We start from the raw sequence: 19,713 nt of genomic DNA on the forward strand, positions 1-19,713 counted from the left end.
GGTCTGTGGAGTACACATGTAATATGAATGTATTTATTATTTCTTTTTTTTAAATTTTACATTTTTAAATTTAAATTACATTTTTTTTTATTTGAATTTTCTAACATGGATTTATTCAGAGAAAGTTGAATGAACATCAATGGCACTTTAGTGGTAGATGTTAAAGGAAATTAGAGGGTTTCTGTGTCTTTGGGTAGCTGGTGGCCTTCTTATCACAAACCTAACTCTGAACTTTAGGCTTCCTGACCCCAACTATTAGATCAATCAGTGAATGAATAACGAAAAATGTCACTGTTTTCTTTCAGTATGAAGCACAGTAACTGTTACATGGTGTGGGGAGGAGATCTGGTCAGCAACCAGCAGACCCGCTTCAGCCAGGAGGACATGGTGGTTGGCTGCCTGGTTGACCTGGCAACGGGTCTTATGACCTTTACAGCCAACGGGAAGGAGATCAATACGTTTTACCAGGTGAGGCAGGTGTACGCAGTGTGTGTGTGTGTGTGTGTGTTTATCCCTAAAGCAGGGGTCACCAACTCAGTCCTCAAGGGCCCCCTGTCCTGCAGGTTTTGGTTCCAGCTCTGCTCTTGCCCACGTGACCCAGTTAAGGCCCATGCATCTTCCTGCACGCCCTGTTCAGGTAGATCTGCTTCAACCAATCAGCATGAAGCCCTTAAATGGATCAGGTGTGAAAGAGCAGAGCTGGAACCTAAACCTGCAGGACAGGGGGCCCTTGAGGACTGGGTTGGTGACCCCTGCCCTGAAGTTTTTGGATGAGTTGAGCTGTAAGCCTGGAGGAGTTTTTTTTATTTCTTTTTCTTTTAATCAGGTGGAGCCCAACACCAAGCTGTTCCCCGCCGTCTTCATTCAGCCCTACAGTCAGAACATGATGCAGCTGGAGCTGGGAAAACTAAAGGTCAGAAACTGCTTTTGCTCATACACTGATCTATATATATTCTTTGAAGGTCATTCGCTCTCTTTCCATTCAGCTTCTCCAGCTACTCTCTCTTGTGAGCGGTGTCTCTACGCCTGCTATCTTACAGCCTCTTCCTTTTATTTCCAGTGCTTGTTTATTGCTTGCATGCTTTCAGTTGGAGCACACACTCTACTGTTTTCCTTCTCTTTTAAGTCTCATTTTCTACTTTTTCAATCTTTCTGTCTCTTTCTCTCCTCTGTATCAGAACATCATGCCCATCTCTGCAGCTATGTTCCGCAGCGAGCGAAAAAACCCGCTGCCCCAGTGTCCTCCCAGGCTGGACGTCCAGATGCTGACTCCAGTCATCTGGAGTCGGATGCCGAATCACTTCCTCAACCCGGAGGTGGGAAGGGTGAGCGAGAGGTTGGGCTGGATGGTGGAGTGCACAGAACCTCTCATCATGATGGCCCTGCACATTCCAGAGGAGAACAGGTCAGGGACACAAAACACTGCAGACACTCCTGGAATTAGTGAGTTATTCTCAGCAGCTCACACAATGAATTGCAAGGACTTACATTTGGACCAATACCTCCTCCACATTCTTTCAAAGTGTGCACATTTTTTCACTTTGATTGCAACCCCTGTGAAGAATTCAGTTCCTTAATCTTTAATTACTTTGCACTCTTTCATTCCGAATAAACCATTTATATATTTATTTTTATTTATTTATTTATTTATTTATTTATTTATTTTTGAAAAATGTAGATCATACATTACGCACAAACTCAATCATCAAAGCCATATGCTGAAAAAAGAAAAAAAAGTTTGTCTACAAGTTAAAAAAAAAAAGGAGTAGGAGGGAGCTAAAGTTTATTATTTCCTACCCCATCAAACCACCAAAGATATCAACAAAAAAAGTTTTGCATACTTTTGGAAAAAAAAATTCTATTTAAAATGTCTCACAGTATAAACAATAAAATAAGTAACAACAATGAAAGCAATGAAAACAATTGAGGATTTATAGGAATATATACAGCTAACGGCTCCAACACATGTTAAGCACAATGGAAAAGTGTATGGGAGAGAGTATAGGTCAGATGTATGGATAGGGTTAGGGTTAGTTGCTTAATTGGTACTTTACTATTCATCCTTGTAATGTTGTATGTCATGTACTAACCAGCGCTACCTCATCAGTACTGATCTATGGGTCTTCTTCTGCACTTCTCAGGTGTATCGACATCCTGGAGCTGTCGGAGCGTCAGGATCTGATGAAGTTCCACTATCACACCCTCATGCTCTACTGCGCTGTTTGTGCACTGGGAAACAATCGTGTGGCTCATGCCCTGTGCAGCCACGTGGATGAGTCCCAGCTCTTCTACTCCACTGAAAACACCTACCTGCCTGGACCGCTCCGCAGCGGCTACTACGATCTGCTCATCAGCATTCACCTGGAGTCTGCCAAGCGGGCACGCCTGGGCACCAACAGGGAGTTCATCGTGCCCATGACTGAAGAGACTCTCAGCATCAAACTGTATCCCGATGCGGAGAAGGCCCACTCTCTTCCTGGTGTGGGCCTCACCACCTGCTTACGGCCCAAACTGCATTTCTCCTCGATAAACTTTGTTGGCACAGACCCTGACCTGTACACCCTCAGTCCTATCTTCCCTCTGCAGGTGAGAGACTGCACAAACACTGTTTTAGTGCACAAAAACAATGAATTTTGGTAACACTATAATGACCATGGTAAATTGATAGATAATGTAACTTTAATTCATAGTTGCTTTGCAGTCCAAAGAAGGCATATATTTTAATCTGCCATACTTATCATGTGCTTGCCTTCAGGCAAATACATCTTATTGTCTTGCATACTTGTTATGCTCTATGTCACGCACATTTTGTGCTACGGACATGCCCAAATATGAAAAACGTGCGTCTTGTTGAGGAGAAGTGGGGATGTTCATTTTCTAAGCGATCTGATTAACCAATTTTTTTTTTTTGCAATTGCAGTTTAAGTGCGATTACAGCGGAATGTTAAGAAGAGGTAGCTAGAAAGAGGGTCCCCACTCACTGACACAGGCAGGGGCCTCTAGCACTGCTGCCACTAAATCCCAGCAAACACCCCATGCACCTTAGCAAGTGCCTAGCAACTATCCCAAACACCGTAGCAACCCCCTAGCAACCGCCCTAAATACTTTAGCAACCACCTAACAACACCTTAGCAACCACCCACAACACCATAGCAACTGTCTAGCGAACCACCCAGAACACCATAGCAACTGCCTAGCAACACCTTAGCAACCATCAGGAACACCATAGCAATCACATAGCAACACCCCCAGACACTACAGCAACTGCCTTGCGATGCCTTAGCAACCATCAGGAACACCATAGCAACTGCCTCGCGATGCCTTACCAACTACCATGAACACCATAACAACTGCCTAGCAATGCCATGGAAAAGACCCAGAACACCCTAGCAACCATGTAGCAAGCACCTTTAACACCTTAGCAACCTCTTTGAAAGTCATTAGCAACCTTTAGTTAATAATATATAAATATATAAAATAATTATTAACTAAAGTTTAATTAACTATTAATTTACCATTCATTAATTATGATTATTATAAAGTGTTACCTGAATTATTATTTTTTTTGCCTCGTTTTTATGCCAACAAAGTCTGTTTTCTCTGTTCTCTTCAGGAGCTGAAGACCAGGGCAATCAGCATGTTGACTGAGGCTGTGCTGGACGGCAGTCAGGCCATGCGGGACCCAGTTGGAGGCAGTGTGGAGTTCCACTTCGTCCCCATCCTGAAGCTCATCAACACTCTGCTCATTATGGGCATCTTCAATGATGAGGACACCATGCACATCCTCAAGATGATCGACCCAAACGTCTTTGGTGGAAAGAAGGAAGAGGAAGAGGAGGGAGAGAAAACAGGGGAAGAGGAAGCTGGCAAAGAGGAAAGTGAAGAGGTGAAGGAGAAAGAAGACAAGGCAAAGGATGAGGAGACTGAGGCTGAACTTGATGATGAAGGAGTAGGTGAAGAGGAGGAGGAGGAGCTGAAAGAGCTGGAGAAAGCAGAAGGCGAGGAGGAGGAAGGTGCTGAACCTAAGGAAGAAGGAGAGGCAGAGGAGGAAGAGAGAGAGGAGGGTGAGGCCAAAGGAGAAAAGGTGGATGGAGAAAAGGTGGAAGAGGAGAAGGAGGCAGAGGCTGTTGAGCAAGAACTGAAAGAGGAAGAGGAGGGTCTGGAAGAAGGATTACTCCAGATGAAGCTACCAGAGTCTGTCAAACTGCAGGTCACTCTCACACCAATCCACCATCTTATATCTGCTATTCTATCTCCAGAAATCTTTACAGAAACCTTTCTATTCTTAGATGTTCCACAGCTTAACCTTTTGTTTTTCTCTTACTCTCCCTCTCTCAGATGTGCACCCTGCTGCAGTACTTCTGCGACTGTGAACTACGACACAGAGTGGAGGCCATTGTGGCCTTTTCGGACCAGTTTGTCCACAACATACAGAGCAACCAGCGCATGCGCTACAACCTGCTGATGAGAGCCTTCACCATGAGCGCTGCTGAGACGGCACGCAGGACTCGCGAGTTCCGCTCACCACCGCAAGACCAGGTATAGCTGCTTTTCACCAGGACTTTAAACCAGGAATGTAATGGGTCAATCGTTGCATTAATTATAAATTCTGCTGATGGAACTGCATAAATCTTCTAAAAGAAAGAAATAGAAATAAAGGAAGCGGCAATGAGCAGGGTCCAAGCAGTTGGATGAATATGGTTGAATTATAAATCCGAGCAGGGGTGGAAAAAGAAGAAAAGGGAAATTTGAAAGACAGAGCTCAATTAGGGATTAATGTATTTTATGCAGGCATTTCTGTCAACATGCATTTTATAAGTCATGACTTTTATTTTGGGCATGGCATTGGTACGAACTCGTATGTGCTTGTTGGCAGGGAGCTTGTACTGTATAGAATGTCTGAGCTAGAGGCCAGTCACCAACAACTACGCATCTACTTCATACAAAACATGTTACAGGGTTTGAAACTGAATGATGCTAAATAAGCAATGTAATATCTAAATACAGAGAAAAAAAGAACCAGTGAGAAGAAAGAAATATAAACTGGGTGATCATGAAATCTAAAAATGTCTAATTGATATTTATGTCCTTGTGGAGAAAGTTCTTCTTAAGTTGTCTTGGAGAGAACAAACTTCTCAAGGAAGCGAGAACAAAGAACATACATTTACAGTTTGAGTGGGCTGTGTCACATTTCAAAATTTCATTTGAGGTACTCTTTCTCACCCATTTCAACCAGCTCTGTGCTATAGACTTTAGTGCTGTTTGAATGAGATGAGCTGTTAGATGTTACACAAATATGACATGAGTACAACACAAAGTACAACACGGTATATTTAGGGAGAGCCAAAAATCTCAAGCCGAAAGGGAAGAGAGAAAAAAATATGACCCTTCTGTGTCGCTCTTCAAGGTTATTTTGCTGACCAACTTCAAGCACTGGCCGGAGGAGGAGGACTGCCCGGTGCCCGAGGAAATTCGTGATGCTCTGCAAGAGTTCCACAAAGACCTTCTACTTCACTGTGGTCAGCACTTCTTTAAACATCCTCTGTTTTTCTTCTCTGCTTAGGTTATTATTGCATGTTCATGTTTTGTTATGTTCTAAAACTTAAATTCCATTTTTGCACGAAGGAATTCATATTGAAGAGGAGGCAGAGGAAGAGGAGGTGGACACCTCGCTCAGCGGCAGGCTCCTCAGTCTGCTGGAGAAAGTCAAGAACCTCCGCAGGACGAGCAAGAAGGAGGAACCAGAGTCCGAGGAGGAAGTGAAACCCAGTAAGATTATACCAAACTGCCCAATCGAATATTAGACAGATTACTGGGTTTATAATCACAAAAAGATTAACATTAATATATTTTACTTTTTGTGTGCTTTGAAAGGCAAAGGTTCAGCCTTTAGATTTCATATGAAGAGGAAAATTATGTGCACAAATACTAATTTGCAATATATTTTCCACTTTTCTTAGATTTACTGCTTACTAATGCTCATGCTCTTTGGCTTTGGAGGGTAGTACTGTTGCATTAGATCATTGTATTGGTTAGATATTGTTTTTTTTTTTTTTTTTTTTTTTTTTTATTAAAATAATGCTGTCACTGTTGACCCCTGTCAATATGAATGACACCTAAAAGAAGTTTTACAGCGTGACGTTCAGTGGAGAGTTTTAATGTTTTAGTGTTTTGTAACTGCTGTGTTGCAGGATTTTGCAGTCTACCAAGCAATACATTCTGGGGTAAACACTGAATTTTGCAGTTGTTGGGTTTTTTTTTTTTTTGGTCACACAAAGATACTGAATATTGGGACAAAAACATCAGCCATCAATAGACTACAAAGAACACAAATACGTTGGTAGAAGTAGCAGACCTAAAACATCCATACATGTCAAGGTGTTTTGGGCATTTTCAAATGCTTTCATGCTATGGATGTCTAGATTGGCCTTTATTAAGCCACGGGCCCCCATTTGAAGTGATTTTACGATTAGTGTTAAGTATTAAATTGTTTACATATTATACTTGAACACTGATCATTTTTTGTGTGGATCCTAAACATTTCTGTAAGTTCATTTAACTCACAGTTAAATTAAACTATTCCCCATTATGCTGATGATACCCTCAAGGCCCCTGCAGAACCCCTGGGGATCCCAAGACACCCCTTTGAAAACCACTGTATTAGAAAACAACAGACATGCCTCTCTGTATCCCCTTCACCAAGGTACCCTTCAGGAGCTCATCTCCCACACCATGATCCACTGGGCCCAGGAGTCGTTCATCCAGAACCCTGAGTTGGTGCGTCTGATGTTCAGCTTGCTGCACAGACAGTACGACGGGCTTGGGGAGCTGATCCGAGCCCTGCCCAAGGCCTACGCTATCAACGCCGTGTCGGTCCAGGACACCATGGACCTGCTTGAGTGCCTGGGACAGATCCGCTCCCTGCTCATCGTCCAGATGGGCCCAGAGGAAGAGCGGCTTATGATCCAGAGCATCGGGTCAGTGTGGAGCTCATATTGATTATCTTAACCTCTATCTTTAACCACTATCTTTCCCCGGATAAGCGGTTGAGGATGAGGATGAGGATGAGGACTATCTTTCTTTGCTATCTCTCACTCTGATACAAATGTGAGAACATGAAAAGAAAGAAAACAGTTAATTACTCAGTGAACATAATAGGAAGTTTGGGGTGAAACCAAACATGGGGAGGGATGGTTTAAAAGTGTACAATGGGATATCAGTTAGTCAGAGAGAAACAGTTTTAAATGATGGCATAGGTGGAGGTGCAGGCTTATAAAAAAAAATTGCAGATTGGTGCAGCGTGTCAGCATTAAAGATATACTGGTTGGGGGCGCTCCAGTAGCTCACCGGATAAGAGTGCATACCGTTTGTTAAGGCTGAGTTCTGATCCCAGCGTCCTGCGTTTGAATCCGACCTCAGGCCATTTGCTGCATGCCATCCTCTCTCTCCCCTGCCTTTCCTGTCTCTCTGTTGTGACTGTCAAATAAAGCAGAAATGCCAAAAGAATTATGAAGATCCACTGGTTTCCAGGAAGGACTTAGTTTCATGAGGACTGTACTAGTTCTGTGGGTACTTGGTGTTTGTGCATCTTTTGTTATTTGTCAGTCTTGAACTTTGCACATCAACTGTTACCAATCATGCACATTTGGATACACAAATGCGATGCTTTTTCACATATGCCTGTAGTGTGTTTTCATTTATTCCTGCATCATACACTAGGCCTGTGTCTTCTAAGTAGTACAGTATATATCAGTTCCTGTGACATTTAATCCTGCATGACACTCTCAATCTGTAATTGTTTAATTATCTTGTATTTTGCCAGCTCCATTTAGTAATATCAAATTACCTCAGGACCCGTTGTACTTGGCAAACAGGAGAGTGAGTCTGATTTTTTTTTTCTCCAGGAACATCATGAACAACAAGGTGTTCTACCAACATCCCAATCTGATGAGAGCCCTTGGCATGCATGAGACTGTCATGGAGGTGATGGTCAATGTGTTGGGCGGAGGAGGAGACTCAAAGGTAACTGTGCTGATTTTCATTCATTCCTTTTATTGTAGATCAACACAAAGAGGGATATGAGGAGGCCCATTGGAGATACTCCATTTGATAGAAAATGTCAGAGCAGCGATTTAATGGTCCTCTTTAGTAGTGAGGTTTTCAGTGGAATCCCAAAAGTAACAAGACTAAGGTGATCTCTATTAAATACTTGGAATCCCTTAATTGACACTGTACTCTATTCACTCATTCACTTATCTTAAATCCCTTTCTTCATCAGCCAGTGTCTTTGACTGTGCTAAAGACAGAGCTACCCATAGTAGACAGAATGAAACTGATAGCAGTTTTCACTTCCTCTCTCCAGGAGATTCGTTTCCCCCAAATGGTGACCAACTGCTGCCGTTTCCTGTGTTACTTCTGCCGTATCAGCCGTCAGAACCAGCGCTCCATGTTTGACCATCTGAGCTACCTGCTGCAGAACAGTGGCATTGGCTTGGGTCAGTGTCGACCACTGGTTCCACTCACTTGTTCCTATCTTGTACAGAATGTGTTAATAAATAAACGTATAGAGGTTTAATGTATTTACTTTTTGTAGGCATGCGCGGTTCAACCCCTCTGGATGTTGCTGCTGCCTCCTGCATCGACAACAATGAGCTGGCCTTGGCTCTGCAAGAGCAAGACCTGGAGATGGTTGGAGAAAATAGAAATAAAGAGACTAAAGAAATCTGAGAAAGGCTTGTTAGCAAAGGACATGTTATCTCATGTGCTCTCTTGGTCTGTCCTTTATGTGCATGGTGATATAGGTGGTAACATACCTGGCAGGCTGTGGACTGCAGATGTGCCCCATGCTTCTGTCTAAGGGCTACCCAGACATTGGCTGGAACCCCTGTGGAGGAGAGAGATACTTGGATTTCCTCCGCTTTGCTGTCTTCGTCAATGGTTAGCCACTTTGCACACAGTATTGATTGCCTACATGGTTTTGCGCTGCTAGTAATAATTTTCGCTAATAACATTCTGTAATGATTACAGGAGAGAGTGTGGAAGAGAATGCCAATGTCGTGGTCCGTCTGCTAATCCGTCGTCCTGAGTGTTTTGGTCCGGCCTTGAGAGGAGAGGGAGGCAACGGCCTTCTGGCTGCCATCGAGGAGGCGATCAAGATCTCAGAGGATCCCGCCAGAGATGGACCCACTGTCAAAAAAGACAGACGGTTCATGTAAGTAATGACACCATATATATAATGTGTGACATTTTAAAAATCTGTAAGGTCTTTTAAATAGGAAACGGAAGGTTTATCTTGTGCTTTTACAAGCTCTTTACCTTTACCCACCCATTTGTGACCAACTGCACTGAACACAGGTTCATTCAGCTTTAAGATAATCAGAATAATCAGAATCAAATTTATTGGCCAGGTGTGCTTATGCATACAAGGAAGTGACCTTATCATACTTTCAATACATATATCACTACTCTAGAATCCTCTAGTTCTTACATATATCACACAAAAACAAAAACAGAAAAGGAATAATAAAGAACAAAAATAAAAGGAATTCTAATGAAAAACATAGGAATAATACAGATTTATTGTATTTTTCATTCCAAAATGTTTGATTAAAATGCACTTTGGTTCAGCAAGTAACAATTCCAAATAATTTGGAATAATTTTCCAGATAGGGTCACATTTCTCAAACACAGTTGATTTTTTGTTCCTCATTTTCTGATTGAAAGGTTTGGCGGTGAGGAACAGCAGGAGGAGAACCGTGTCCATCTGGGAAATGCCATCATGTCCTTCTACTCAGCCCTCATTGATCTGCTGGGCCGCTGCGCCCCTGAGATGCATGTGAGTTGAATGGCTTTTCACTCCACTGATTTCTCTTAAGCCTTCAGGAACAGTGGTGGGCTGGTTGATGAGCGGTTGTTGAAAGAGCTATTGAAGATCTCATATGTTTTAAATGTTCATGTCTGCAGCTGATTCAAGCAGGAAAAGGTGAAGCCCTAAGGATCAGGGCCATCCTGAGGTCTCTGGTGCCCATCGAGGACCTGGTGGGAGTCATCAGCCTGCCTGTGCAGATCCCTGCTTATGGCAAAGGTTTGGTTCAGAACATGATAAAAAAATATTTGTGAGGAAAAGATATTATTTGGCAATCATTATATGTTTTTATGTAACATCATCTATGTTTTTTTCTGTTCTGATTCCAGATGGTCACATTGTTGAGCCCAAGATGTCTGCCAGTTTTGTGCCAGACCACAAGGCCTCCATGGTGCTGTTCCTTGACAGAGTGTATGGCATTGATAACCAGGACTTCTTGCTCCACGTGCTGGAGGTTGGCTTCCTGCCTGACATGAGGGCTTCAGCCTCCCTGGACACGGTAAGTAAGCAAACGATTTCAGATAGAGTTCCCATAGCCACATTCTGTCCCCTGGTCACTTAGGTCATCCTCATTACAGCTCCTCTCAGTTCCCCAATCACGCCTCAAAACCAAAGGTGACCAGGCTTTTTCTGGCTCTAGAATAGCCTCCCATCCCAGATTAAGTCTTGCTTTAAGTCCTTTTAGTTCATTCTCATGTTGCCCATTATTCAAATACAGTGAAACATTCTCAAATGCACTCTAGAAATCTTAAGCATTATCCTGTTAAGAGAAGTGCATGCAGACAGTGATCTAAAGTTTGTCTGTCTGTCTTCCTCTCTGGCTGTAGGTGGCATTCAGTACCACTGAAATGGCCTTGGCGCTGAACCGCTACTTGTGTTCTGCTGTCCTGCCTCTGCTCACTAAATGTGCCCCATTGTTTGCTGGCACGGACCACCGCGCCATCATGATCGACTCCATGCTTCACACCATCTACCGTCTGTCCCGAGGCCGCGCCCTCACCAAGGCTCAGAGGGACGTCATCGAGGAGTGCCTCATGTCCCTCTGCAAGTCAGTCCATCGCCTCATGTTCTGTCTCTTGAAAGATCTGACACCAAATAACTTACCTAACTGTTAATTTGTTAGTATTGACGATTTCAGCTGTGGTGTTTATATATATTTTATATATATATATATATAATATTTACTCTGCATATTTGCAGATACCTTCGTCCCTCCATGTTGCAGCATCTACTTAGGAGGCTAGTGTTTGATGTGCCCATCCTCAATGAATATGCCAAGATGCCTCTTAAGGTTTGACAGCCCTTTCTTTTCTTTCTTTTCTTAATTTCTGACCTCTCATTTGTTAGCATGGATTCAATATCCCAGGTGACCTGAAAATTGCATTGATTTACAGTAAGATAGGATGAATTTTTATTGATTCCTGTGGGTAAATTAAAAAATCAGAAATAATGTAGTTTGTCAGAAATAATATGGTTTATCATAAAAAAAATCACAAATAGAATGTAAGCATACCAATGGAATGCGAAATAAACAATACAAACATTACGAAAAAGAAAAAAGAAAGCCATAAGAACTGTGATCAACTGTTGGGTTCAGCAAACAAATGGTTTAATTTAAATAGACTGTATTAGTTGGAAATACTGGGGAGGTGTATGGTTTACAAGTGTGACTGAGTTTGAGTTAATACTTTACACCGTTACATACAAATATAATCAGCAGCAACGATTGCCTAGTGCAATATGGATTACTACTAAATTCAAAAATATCCTCTTTTTTTTTTTTTTTTTTTTGCTTGTTTCAGTTATTGACCAATCACTACGAGCGCTGCTGGAAGTACTACTGCTTGCCTAATGGCTGGGCAAACTTTGGGGTGACCTCAGAGGAGGAGCTGCATCTTTCACGTAAACTCTTCTGGGGAATCTTTGAATCTCTGGCACACAAGGTGACAGCTGACACTCTTGTTGTCCACACACAGTATTTATTTGTACTGCTACACAGGGATTAGGGTTTCAGCATGTTAACGTGACCTCTTTTCTTGTCTCAACTCTAGAAATTTGATGCAGAGCTCTTCAAGATCGCCATGCCCTGCATCTGTGCTATAGCAGGAGCCATCCCTCCTGACTATGTGGATGCCAGCTATTCTTCCCACACTGAGAAGAAGGCCTCTGTAGATGCTGAGGGCAACTTTGATCCCAAACCAGTGGAGACCACAAAGTGAGCACTGGGACAAAAATACAAGCAGTTCAGAAATGGCAAAATTAGCAGTGCAGTGACACAATGACCTTATCCGAGAGTTTTAAACTCATGGACATTTTTACACAATAATACTGTTTAAGTGCTTAAGGCTCTGTACCTACTGGACAAGCTCTCATTAGTGAACAGCACTAAACTGGTTCCTGACAGCCTTATCATAGAAAGTTGGTGTTAAAATTTAAAATATTTTAATGTTTTGAATCAAAGATACGAGTGCTGCAACTTGCTAATCATTTAACACTGCCAGGACCAGGGTTTCTATTCAGTCTTGAAATGTATTAAAAAGTATGGAATATGATTTTGATAATTTTAGAGTCTGGAAATTCAGGTCTGGAAAATTTAGTTTCCAGTTAATGAGAAAAAGATGCTGTGAAAAGTGGACATATAACCCAGGTATTACTGTATATTTGCATTATTTTTCCATATGATAAGTCACAGGTTAGTGTACTATAGTGAACACACTACAATGTTTAAGTGTCACTCAGTATTTTACAGGATTCACAATATGTAGAATTTTAAATGTGAGTTTATTTTTTCACAGCACTATCATCCCAGAGAGATTGGATCCCTTCATCAACAAGTATGCAGAGCATACTCATGACAAATGGGCCTTTGAAAAGGTCAGTCAGTGGAAGTTGTCCATCATCCTATTTAAATGAGTTCCAGATTTAATATTTCAAAGCACCAGCGCTATTAAATCACTGTGTCTGCGAACATAACAATTTACAGATTCAGAACAACTGGACCTATGGAGAGGTGTTAGATGAGAACGCCAAGACCCACCCAATGCTTCGGCCGTACAAAACCTTCTCTGAAAAGGTGATGAGCTTTTTGTTAGTCTGAGTCATGCTAATCTGCACAAGGACACTGAACCAATCAGGCTATTCATCATCAGTCTAACTGGACTCTGCCCTTCTGACTATGCTAATGCTACTTCAACTAGGCTTTGTACACATACTTAGAATGGGTTTTTGCTTTGCCTATTGTTAAGTATTATGGTTTTGTTATGCAAGGTTTTGCTATTTTTTCATCCTGCACTTGTGTCAGTTCTCAGCTCTATCCTGTCTTGTAATGAGGCAGTGTAAACTAGCCAGATCATTTTTTTGTGCATCCAGTGTGCTTGGTGAAAAGTGATTTAAATTCTGATCATCATTTCTGATTTCATAGGCTTTTGTGTCTTTACAAATCCACTTCATGCAACATCAGTTGAATCTCACTGTTAACTTTTAAATTCTTTTCCTTTGTGGTTCAGGACAAGGAGATCTATCGATGGCCCATCAAAGAATCTATTAAAGCCATGCTGGCATGGGAGTGGACTCTGGAGAAAGCCAGGGACGGGGAGGCAGAAGTAGAGAAGAAGGCCACCACACGCAAGATCTCACAAACTGCTCAGGTACAGCAGAGGAAATCAGCATATCCAGAAACAGTGATAGAAAGCTCAGGATATTATTAGTTTGGTGATGTTGTGCCACCCAACCAGGCACATTGCAGGTGCTTCACAGAAATATGCAAGCCCATGTCAGATCTGTCGCTGGTTTAAGCTAGATTAAGTTCTATTCACACAGATTCCGATGCAAATAAACAGCACAAAGCTATGAAATATTTGCAAAGATTTTCTCAGCACCACAAGCAGTCACGCCAAATCTGATGCAGAAAGTACAAGCTGACAAGTTTCAGTGGAATATCATCATTGTAACAAACAGCCTTTCCCCAAAGCCTAGTTACCACAAGAGTTCACAAGGATACTACTCATATTTTTCCTGTCAGTGTTAGATGAAGACTAAATTATACATTTACTCTGCAAAAACACCAAAAGAATTGCCTCAAATAAACAGATTTATTAAATCCATTATATCAGTTTCTTCTTAATTCAACTTTAATGTCCCTTTAAATGTCTATAAGACACTCAAATGTCCATGAAAACTCAAAAATCCTTTATATCAAAATCCACTGGGAAAAAAATCCCTTTCAAAATGCAAAAATAGAACTAAAAAACAACAATGCATTACAAAAAGGAAAACAAACAAAAAAGTCTCATCTTTTGTTGCAGCTTTTGTTCTTGTTTTGTAGATCCTCAGATCATGGGAACTTTTCCTTCAGTCATGACATGGATTCTCAAACTAAGAATCACTATATATCCTTAAAAGGCATAAATCAAAACTCCTCTCTCTGCTCCCTGGTTTCCTTTCAATTTGATACCTCCCTTTCTTTGTTCTCCGGCCCCACCCATATAGGAAACCACCAGTAGGCACTACCATGGCCATATCTGAACACCTATGGGCCAGGATTTAGCACAGAAAACACACCACATCTGACCCTGCAAGGCTTTAACACTTAGATCAACCATTTAAACCTATAATCTCATGTTGGTGGTGATGCCACATCATCATATTTTATCAGCAATACTTTGCCATACAGTATTAGTTCTTTTTGTTCTGCTTGTTTGTAGCTGTTACTTCTCTAATCTTGAAGACCAAGAATACCAACAGCTCCACATCTGTCTTGAATGCTGTTTTCAGATACATGACCCAAAAACCTAATCTCATTGGTCAGTTTTTTATTCAGCATCCAACAAAAAAGAAGTAGATCTGGCCACCAAAAAAAGCACAAAAAGACAGAACTCCAGTGTGATATTTCGGAGTCTGACTGAAGGAATTAAAAGATTGCATTTCTTTCTTTAAAATCTTGCGTTGCATGTTTTTTCATGCAAAAAATTGGGACTTGGTGTAAATAGACCTTAAAAGTCATATATATACCCCATTCACCTGTCATCCCCCTTGTTGTCTTTACAAAATGTTATTTGTTAACACGAAAAAACAAAGCTTGAGTGTAGAACTCAACAGGTCCCCCAGGATTAGAAAGAGAGAGAAAATAATAAGACATACATTTAGGTCCATAAGTATTTGGACAGTGACACAATATTCATAATTTTGCCCCTGTGCACCACCACAGTGGATCCGAAATGGAGTAATCAAGATATGATTAAGGTGCAGACTTTCAGCTTTAATTTATGGGGTTGAGCAAAAATATGGCATTAAGTGTTTAGGAATTAGAGCCAGTCTTTTCTGTCTGCAGGCCACTTATGACCCCAGCCACGGCTACAGCCCTCAGCCGGTGGACATCTCAGGAATGGCCCTCTCCAGAGAATTGCAGGTATGCTATAATGTTTCATAAAACTTATCATCACAATATTTGGGTTAGTCCCGTTGCAGCAGCTCAGCCAGTTAACTTCAATTACATTTTCTCACCTTTTCTCTGCAGTCAATGGCGGAGCAGCTGGCTGAGAACTACCACAACACCTGGGGCCGGAAGAAGAAGATGGAGCTCCAAGCTAAAGGTAAGACAGGTTTCTATCCCCAGCCAAGATCCCAGTGATGGTTGCTGGTTCTAAGTCTGTTGATTTTAAAAATAATTTGTTTGTCTCTCTTAGGTGGTGGTACCCACCCGTTGCTCGTGCCCTATGACACCCTGACGGCCAAGGAGAAGGCCAGGGACAGAGAGAAGGCCCAGGACCTGCTTAAGTTCCTTCAGCTCAATGGATATGCCGTGACAAGGTAAACATTTGTTGACTCCATGCTACAGTTATTCATTTTAGCAAAGATTCAAGGTATTTCCTGTCTTTATTTACATGTCCTTTTCATTCTCTCCTCAGGGGTCTAAAGGACATGGAGCAGGACATTTCCTCCATCGAGAAGCGTTTTGCCTATGGCTTCCTCCAGAAGCTTCTCAAATGGATGGACATTGCGCAGGAATTTATCGCCCATCTGGGTACTGTGACACAGGAGACTTTAAGCAGCTTCTTCTTGGTGCAGAGAATTTTATAGAGTAGGCATGTGCTCTATACTCCAAGACAATGATTCCTTTTGGACTGAGGACCGTTTTGTTCTGGTTTTGACAGAGGCTGTGGTCAGCAGTGGCAGAGTGGAGAAATCACCGCATGAACAGGAGATCAAATTCTTTGCCAAGGTGAGATACGTGATGTGTTTTTAAGTTCAAAGACTCTTAAGCAAGACAGATTCTTGCAAAATTTGTTAAATTGGTTTGAATCCTGATCCTCTGGTTGAAAATTGGCTTCCCTACTTTCTATGTTACTTTGCTGCCCATGGCGATGAACATAGAGGGAGACATTTTCTATTCCATGCATTTTTGCTTGGAGCTTCATCAGGTTCAAAACATATCACTCGTTACAATCATAACATGAAAATTATTCCATTGCCCTGGTTGTCCATGTGTGGTTACACACTTACAGCCTTTGAAGTTTCTCTTGCCATTACCAGCACCTCTAAACTCACATGTTGTGCATAGACGCTGCTTATTCGTTTCTGTTTGGTCTACAATGATTATTTACTCTTTGATGGTTATTTCCAGATTCTCTTGCCACTGATAAATCAGTACTTCAAGAACCATTGCCTCTATTTCCTCTCTACTCCTGCTAAAGTCTTGGGTAGTGGAGGGCACTCCTCCAACAAGGAGAAGGAGATGATTGCAAGGTAGGTGGCACTGCAGAGCTTCAGAACAACTCTATTCATCTCTGAATAATTTGGCCTTAACTCTGTGCCATGTACCTTTAGCAGTGTACTTTGCGTGTGATAGTGTCTGTCCTCTTCCCTCTCAATATCCCCTCTTCCATGTCTCTTCATCTCTCTCTGTCTACTCTTCTATGCAATATCCTTAATTCCCTTGACCTCCCTTTTGCTTTGGTGTCACTTCAAACGTCCTTCCTGCCCTGTCTCCCTCCCATCTTCCCTCCCTTTCCCTCTCCCTTTCCTCTTTTCTCCTCTTACCTCAGTATCTTCTGTAAGTTGGCTGCTTTGGTGAGACACAGAGTATCTCTTTTTGGTAAGGAACCTGCATGGTGGTGTTTTTGCCCTGTCTCCATCTCGATCCCTCTGTATCTGTCTTCCTGTCTCTCTTCCTGTCGCTCTTTCTGGCTCGTTCTCTCTTCTGTCTTCATGATGCCATACTAATCAGCATTGTATCACAAATTCGCCTTTATCCTTCCACTCTCCCATTCCCACCTCCCTCCTTGCTGGACCCTTTCCCCCTCCCTCTAACTCTTCTCTCCCTTTAGCTCTGCTTCTGCTCGGCTTTGGTGTTTTCTGCAGCCTGGTGTTCTTCTGGGTGTTTGTGAGCTTTTTTTAGGCCTGGAAACAAAATTCTCAAATTGTCCCTTGTAAACTGCAGAAAGTGACTTGAGCATGAGTGTTTGTACTGTAATGGTGTCAGGCACTCACAGATGGTTCTGCACTGCAGCTCTGTGATGTGTTCAGAGCCTGGCTGGTTTTAGGCAGCATTTGCTTTATCCTCATTCTCCTCCTCATTCACCACCATGTGTCTGTAAGAGTTTTTAGATTCAATCACCTGTATGTACCTGGTCACTGGACACTGGAAGGCACGTCACACTGAGTCTTTGCCCTCAGACTGATTAAAATCTTGAACCCCCCCGCCCTTGCTCACCAGTACCATGTGACCACAATAATCAAAAAAATTCACTGTCATAAATAATCTGCTGTATGAAAAAGATTGAAGTGTTGAAAGTGTTGGAGTGGTTATTACAGTTTAGGAGTGAGTTATTCCAAGGGGATATACCACACATTATCAATATTTATTGAGAAGTATTCATTAATATTTTAAACTGTTTTAGTTATCTCAATTAAATGAGATACCTGTGATGAGTAAAAATGAATGGTTGCTGTTGTTAACTGTGTCGCACTGGTTTTGGTCAAGGGTTTCTAACATGGAAATGAACACAGTGTTTTCTTTTTCTCAATAAGATCTATTATAATGAATTCCTCTTGTATTCTAAATGAAAATGAGCATTGCAGTAAATTGATGCAGCTATCATAGAAATCGGATTTGTAGGACAGCTGGGATAACACATCTTTTATTGTGCTGTCATCAGGAACGGATGCAGGTGCAGTGGTCAACTGTCTGCACATCCTGTCGCGATCACTGGATGCAAGGTAACAAGGGTCCACAATCTATTTATATCACGTCCCAGTGGGTATGTATTCAAGCAATCCATGATGATGTCAGCTGAAATGAGACGCTTCTTTGTGTATTCTTTTTCTTCGCTCTCTCCAAGGACTGTGATGAAATCAGGCCCTGAGATTGTGAAGGCCGGCCTGCGCCAGTTCTTTGAGAGCGCTGCAGACGACATTGAGAAGATGGTTGAGAATCTGAAACTGGGCAAAGTGTCCAGTCGCAACCAGGTCAGAAACGGCCTCTGGCACCACAGGTTGTTTCTTACTTTGTGTCCTTGAAAATCTTCCACGTGAGCTGATGTCTGGCTGTTTGCATGTGTCTGCATTCAGGTGAAAGGTGTGTCACAGAACATCAACTACACCACCGTTGCCCTGCTGCCGGTCCTCACCTCGCTGTTTGACCACATCGCCCAGCACCAGTTTGGAGATGACGTCATTTGTGAGTGAAGCACTTCTCTGCTCTAATTCAGTGCCTCAACATCTGGCCTTTACTGCTCTTTGACTCATTCAATGCTAACGCTTTACCACTCTCCTCTGCATTCTCAGTGGATGACCTGCAGATTTCCTGCTACCGTATAATGTGCAGTATCTACTCTTTGGGCACTGTCAAGACCCCACATGCGGAGAAGTGAGTAGATACCTCTGTTAGTTTTTGAATGCACTGCTAATGCTGTTACTATTAGTTTGTTTGTCTGTTTTACCACGAAGAACTTGTAATTATGTAATAAAACTTTTTTGAGGTCATATTCTGTTCCAAATGTCCAGTTGTCATGTGAAATGCCACATGTGGCGTCTGCATTTGGAGAATAAACTACTGCTGTTGCCAGTAGGAACATTAGTTGCCCCACTTTACAGTCCTTTGGGATTTGATTGTCTGCTCATGCTGGTTGTCTTTGATTGTGCGTTGACTTTTTCTGAGATTGCTCTGTGGCGTTCTTCTTCTGTGCAGACAGCGACCAGCTCTGGGCGAGTGTTTAGCCCATTTAGCTGCTGCGATGCCGGTGGCGTTCCTCGAGCCAACACTCAACGAGTTCAATACATTTTCTGTTTACACCACCAAGACGCCCAGAGAGAGATCTAGTGGGTTTTAGCATTCTGTCTCTCCCCAATACACCAACTGAATATTTGGATGTAAAGTCATAAGGATGTGTTAATAATTCAACATCCCCTTTTCTTTTGTCTCTGCTTATCGGCTGCTTTTTCCTCCCTCAGTTCTGGGCCTTCCTAACCAAGTAGAGGAGCTGTGCCCTGACATCCCAGAACTGGAAATCCTAATGAAGGAGATCAGTGACTTGGCTGAATCTGGGGCTCGCTACACTGAGATGCCCCATGTGATTGAGATCACATTGCCCATGCTCTGTAACTACCTTCCCCGCTGGTGGGAGAGAGGCCTGGAGAACTTCCCTGAGCAGGAGGGCCAGATCTGCACGTCCGTCACATCCGAGCAGCTCAACCAGCTGCTGGGTAGCATCATGAAGATCGTGGTCAACAACCTGGGTATAGATGAGGCCTCCTGGATGAAGAGATTGGCAGGTCAGTGAGCTGGAATTTCACAGTTAGGCAATCGAAGCTTTCAGGTGAAGGATAACTACGGCTGTGAGGAGTTCTTT

General features: G+C 42.3%; 1 protein-coding gene across 1 annotated transcript in view; it reads left to right on the plus strand.

The window, feature by feature from the left end:
• ryr1b (ryanodine receptor 1b (skeletal)) overlaps positions 1 to 19,713 on the plus strand; it is a 101,851-nt gene that overhangs the window by 45,173 nt on the left and 36,965 nt on the right. Inside the window, exons 33-69 of the mRNA XM_030066435.1 lie at positions 306 to 468; positions 827 to 913; positions 1,179 to 1,405; positions 2,142 to 2,586; positions 3,614 to 4,210; positions 4,339 to 4,539; positions 5,408 to 5,519; positions 5,626 to 5,769; positions 6,704 to 6,977; positions 7,905 to 8,022; positions 8,363 to 8,495; positions 8,594 to 8,688; positions 8,802 to 8,937; positions 9,028 to 9,211; positions 9,724 to 9,835; positions 9,964 to 10,084; positions 10,195 to 10,364; positions 10,693 to 10,913; positions 11,066 to 11,156; positions 11,668 to 11,808; positions 11,917 to 12,080; positions 12,661 to 12,739; positions 12,849 to 12,938; positions 13,372 to 13,512; positions 15,195 to 15,272; positions 15,381 to 15,456; positions 15,550 to 15,673; positions 15,772 to 15,887; positions 16,018 to 16,085; positions 16,488 to 16,609; positions 16,909 to 16,958; positions 18,022 to 18,082; positions 18,205 to 18,331; positions 18,434 to 18,542; positions 18,650 to 18,731; positions 19,053 to 19,183; positions 19,316 to 19,636. Coding sequence (XP_029922295.1) covers positions 306 to 468; positions 827 to 913; positions 1,179 to 1,405; positions 2,142 to 2,586; positions 3,614 to 4,210; positions 4,339 to 4,539; positions 5,408 to 5,519; positions 5,626 to 5,769; positions 6,704 to 6,977; positions 7,905 to 8,022; positions 8,363 to 8,495; positions 8,594 to 8,688; positions 8,802 to 8,937; positions 9,028 to 9,211; positions 9,724 to 9,835; positions 9,964 to 10,084; positions 10,195 to 10,364; positions 10,693 to 10,913; positions 11,066 to 11,156; positions 11,668 to 11,808; positions 11,917 to 12,080; positions 12,661 to 12,739; positions 12,849 to 12,938; positions 13,372 to 13,512; positions 15,195 to 15,272; positions 15,381 to 15,456; positions 15,550 to 15,673; positions 15,772 to 15,887; positions 16,018 to 16,085; positions 16,488 to 16,609; positions 16,909 to 16,958; positions 18,022 to 18,082; positions 18,205 to 18,331; positions 18,434 to 18,542; positions 18,650 to 18,731; positions 19,053 to 19,183; positions 19,316 to 19,636 — 5,711 coding nt within the window. The remainder of the gene's footprint in view (positions 1 to 305; positions 469 to 826; positions 914 to 1,178; positions 1,406 to 2,141; positions 2,587 to 3,613; positions 4,211 to 4,338; positions 4,540 to 5,407; positions 5,520 to 5,625; positions 5,770 to 6,703; positions 6,978 to 7,904; positions 8,023 to 8,362; positions 8,496 to 8,593; positions 8,689 to 8,801; positions 8,938 to 9,027; positions 9,212 to 9,723; positions 9,836 to 9,963; positions 10,085 to 10,194; positions 10,365 to 10,692; positions 10,914 to 11,065; positions 11,157 to 11,667; positions 11,809 to 11,916; positions 12,081 to 12,660; positions 12,740 to 12,848; positions 12,939 to 13,371; positions 13,513 to 15,194; positions 15,273 to 15,380; positions 15,457 to 15,549; positions 15,674 to 15,771; positions 15,888 to 16,017; positions 16,086 to 16,487; positions 16,610 to 16,908; positions 16,959 to 18,021; positions 18,083 to 18,204; positions 18,332 to 18,433; positions 18,543 to 18,649; positions 18,732 to 19,052; positions 19,184 to 19,315; positions 19,637 to 19,713) is intronic.

Source organism: Myripristis murdjan, chromosome 13 (assembly GCF_902150065.1).
Source record: "Myripristis murdjan chromosome 13, fMyrMur1.1, whole genome shotgun sequence".
Lineage (NCBI taxonomy): Eukaryota > Metazoa > Chordata > Actinopteri > Holocentriformes > Holocentridae > Myripristis > Myripristis murdjan.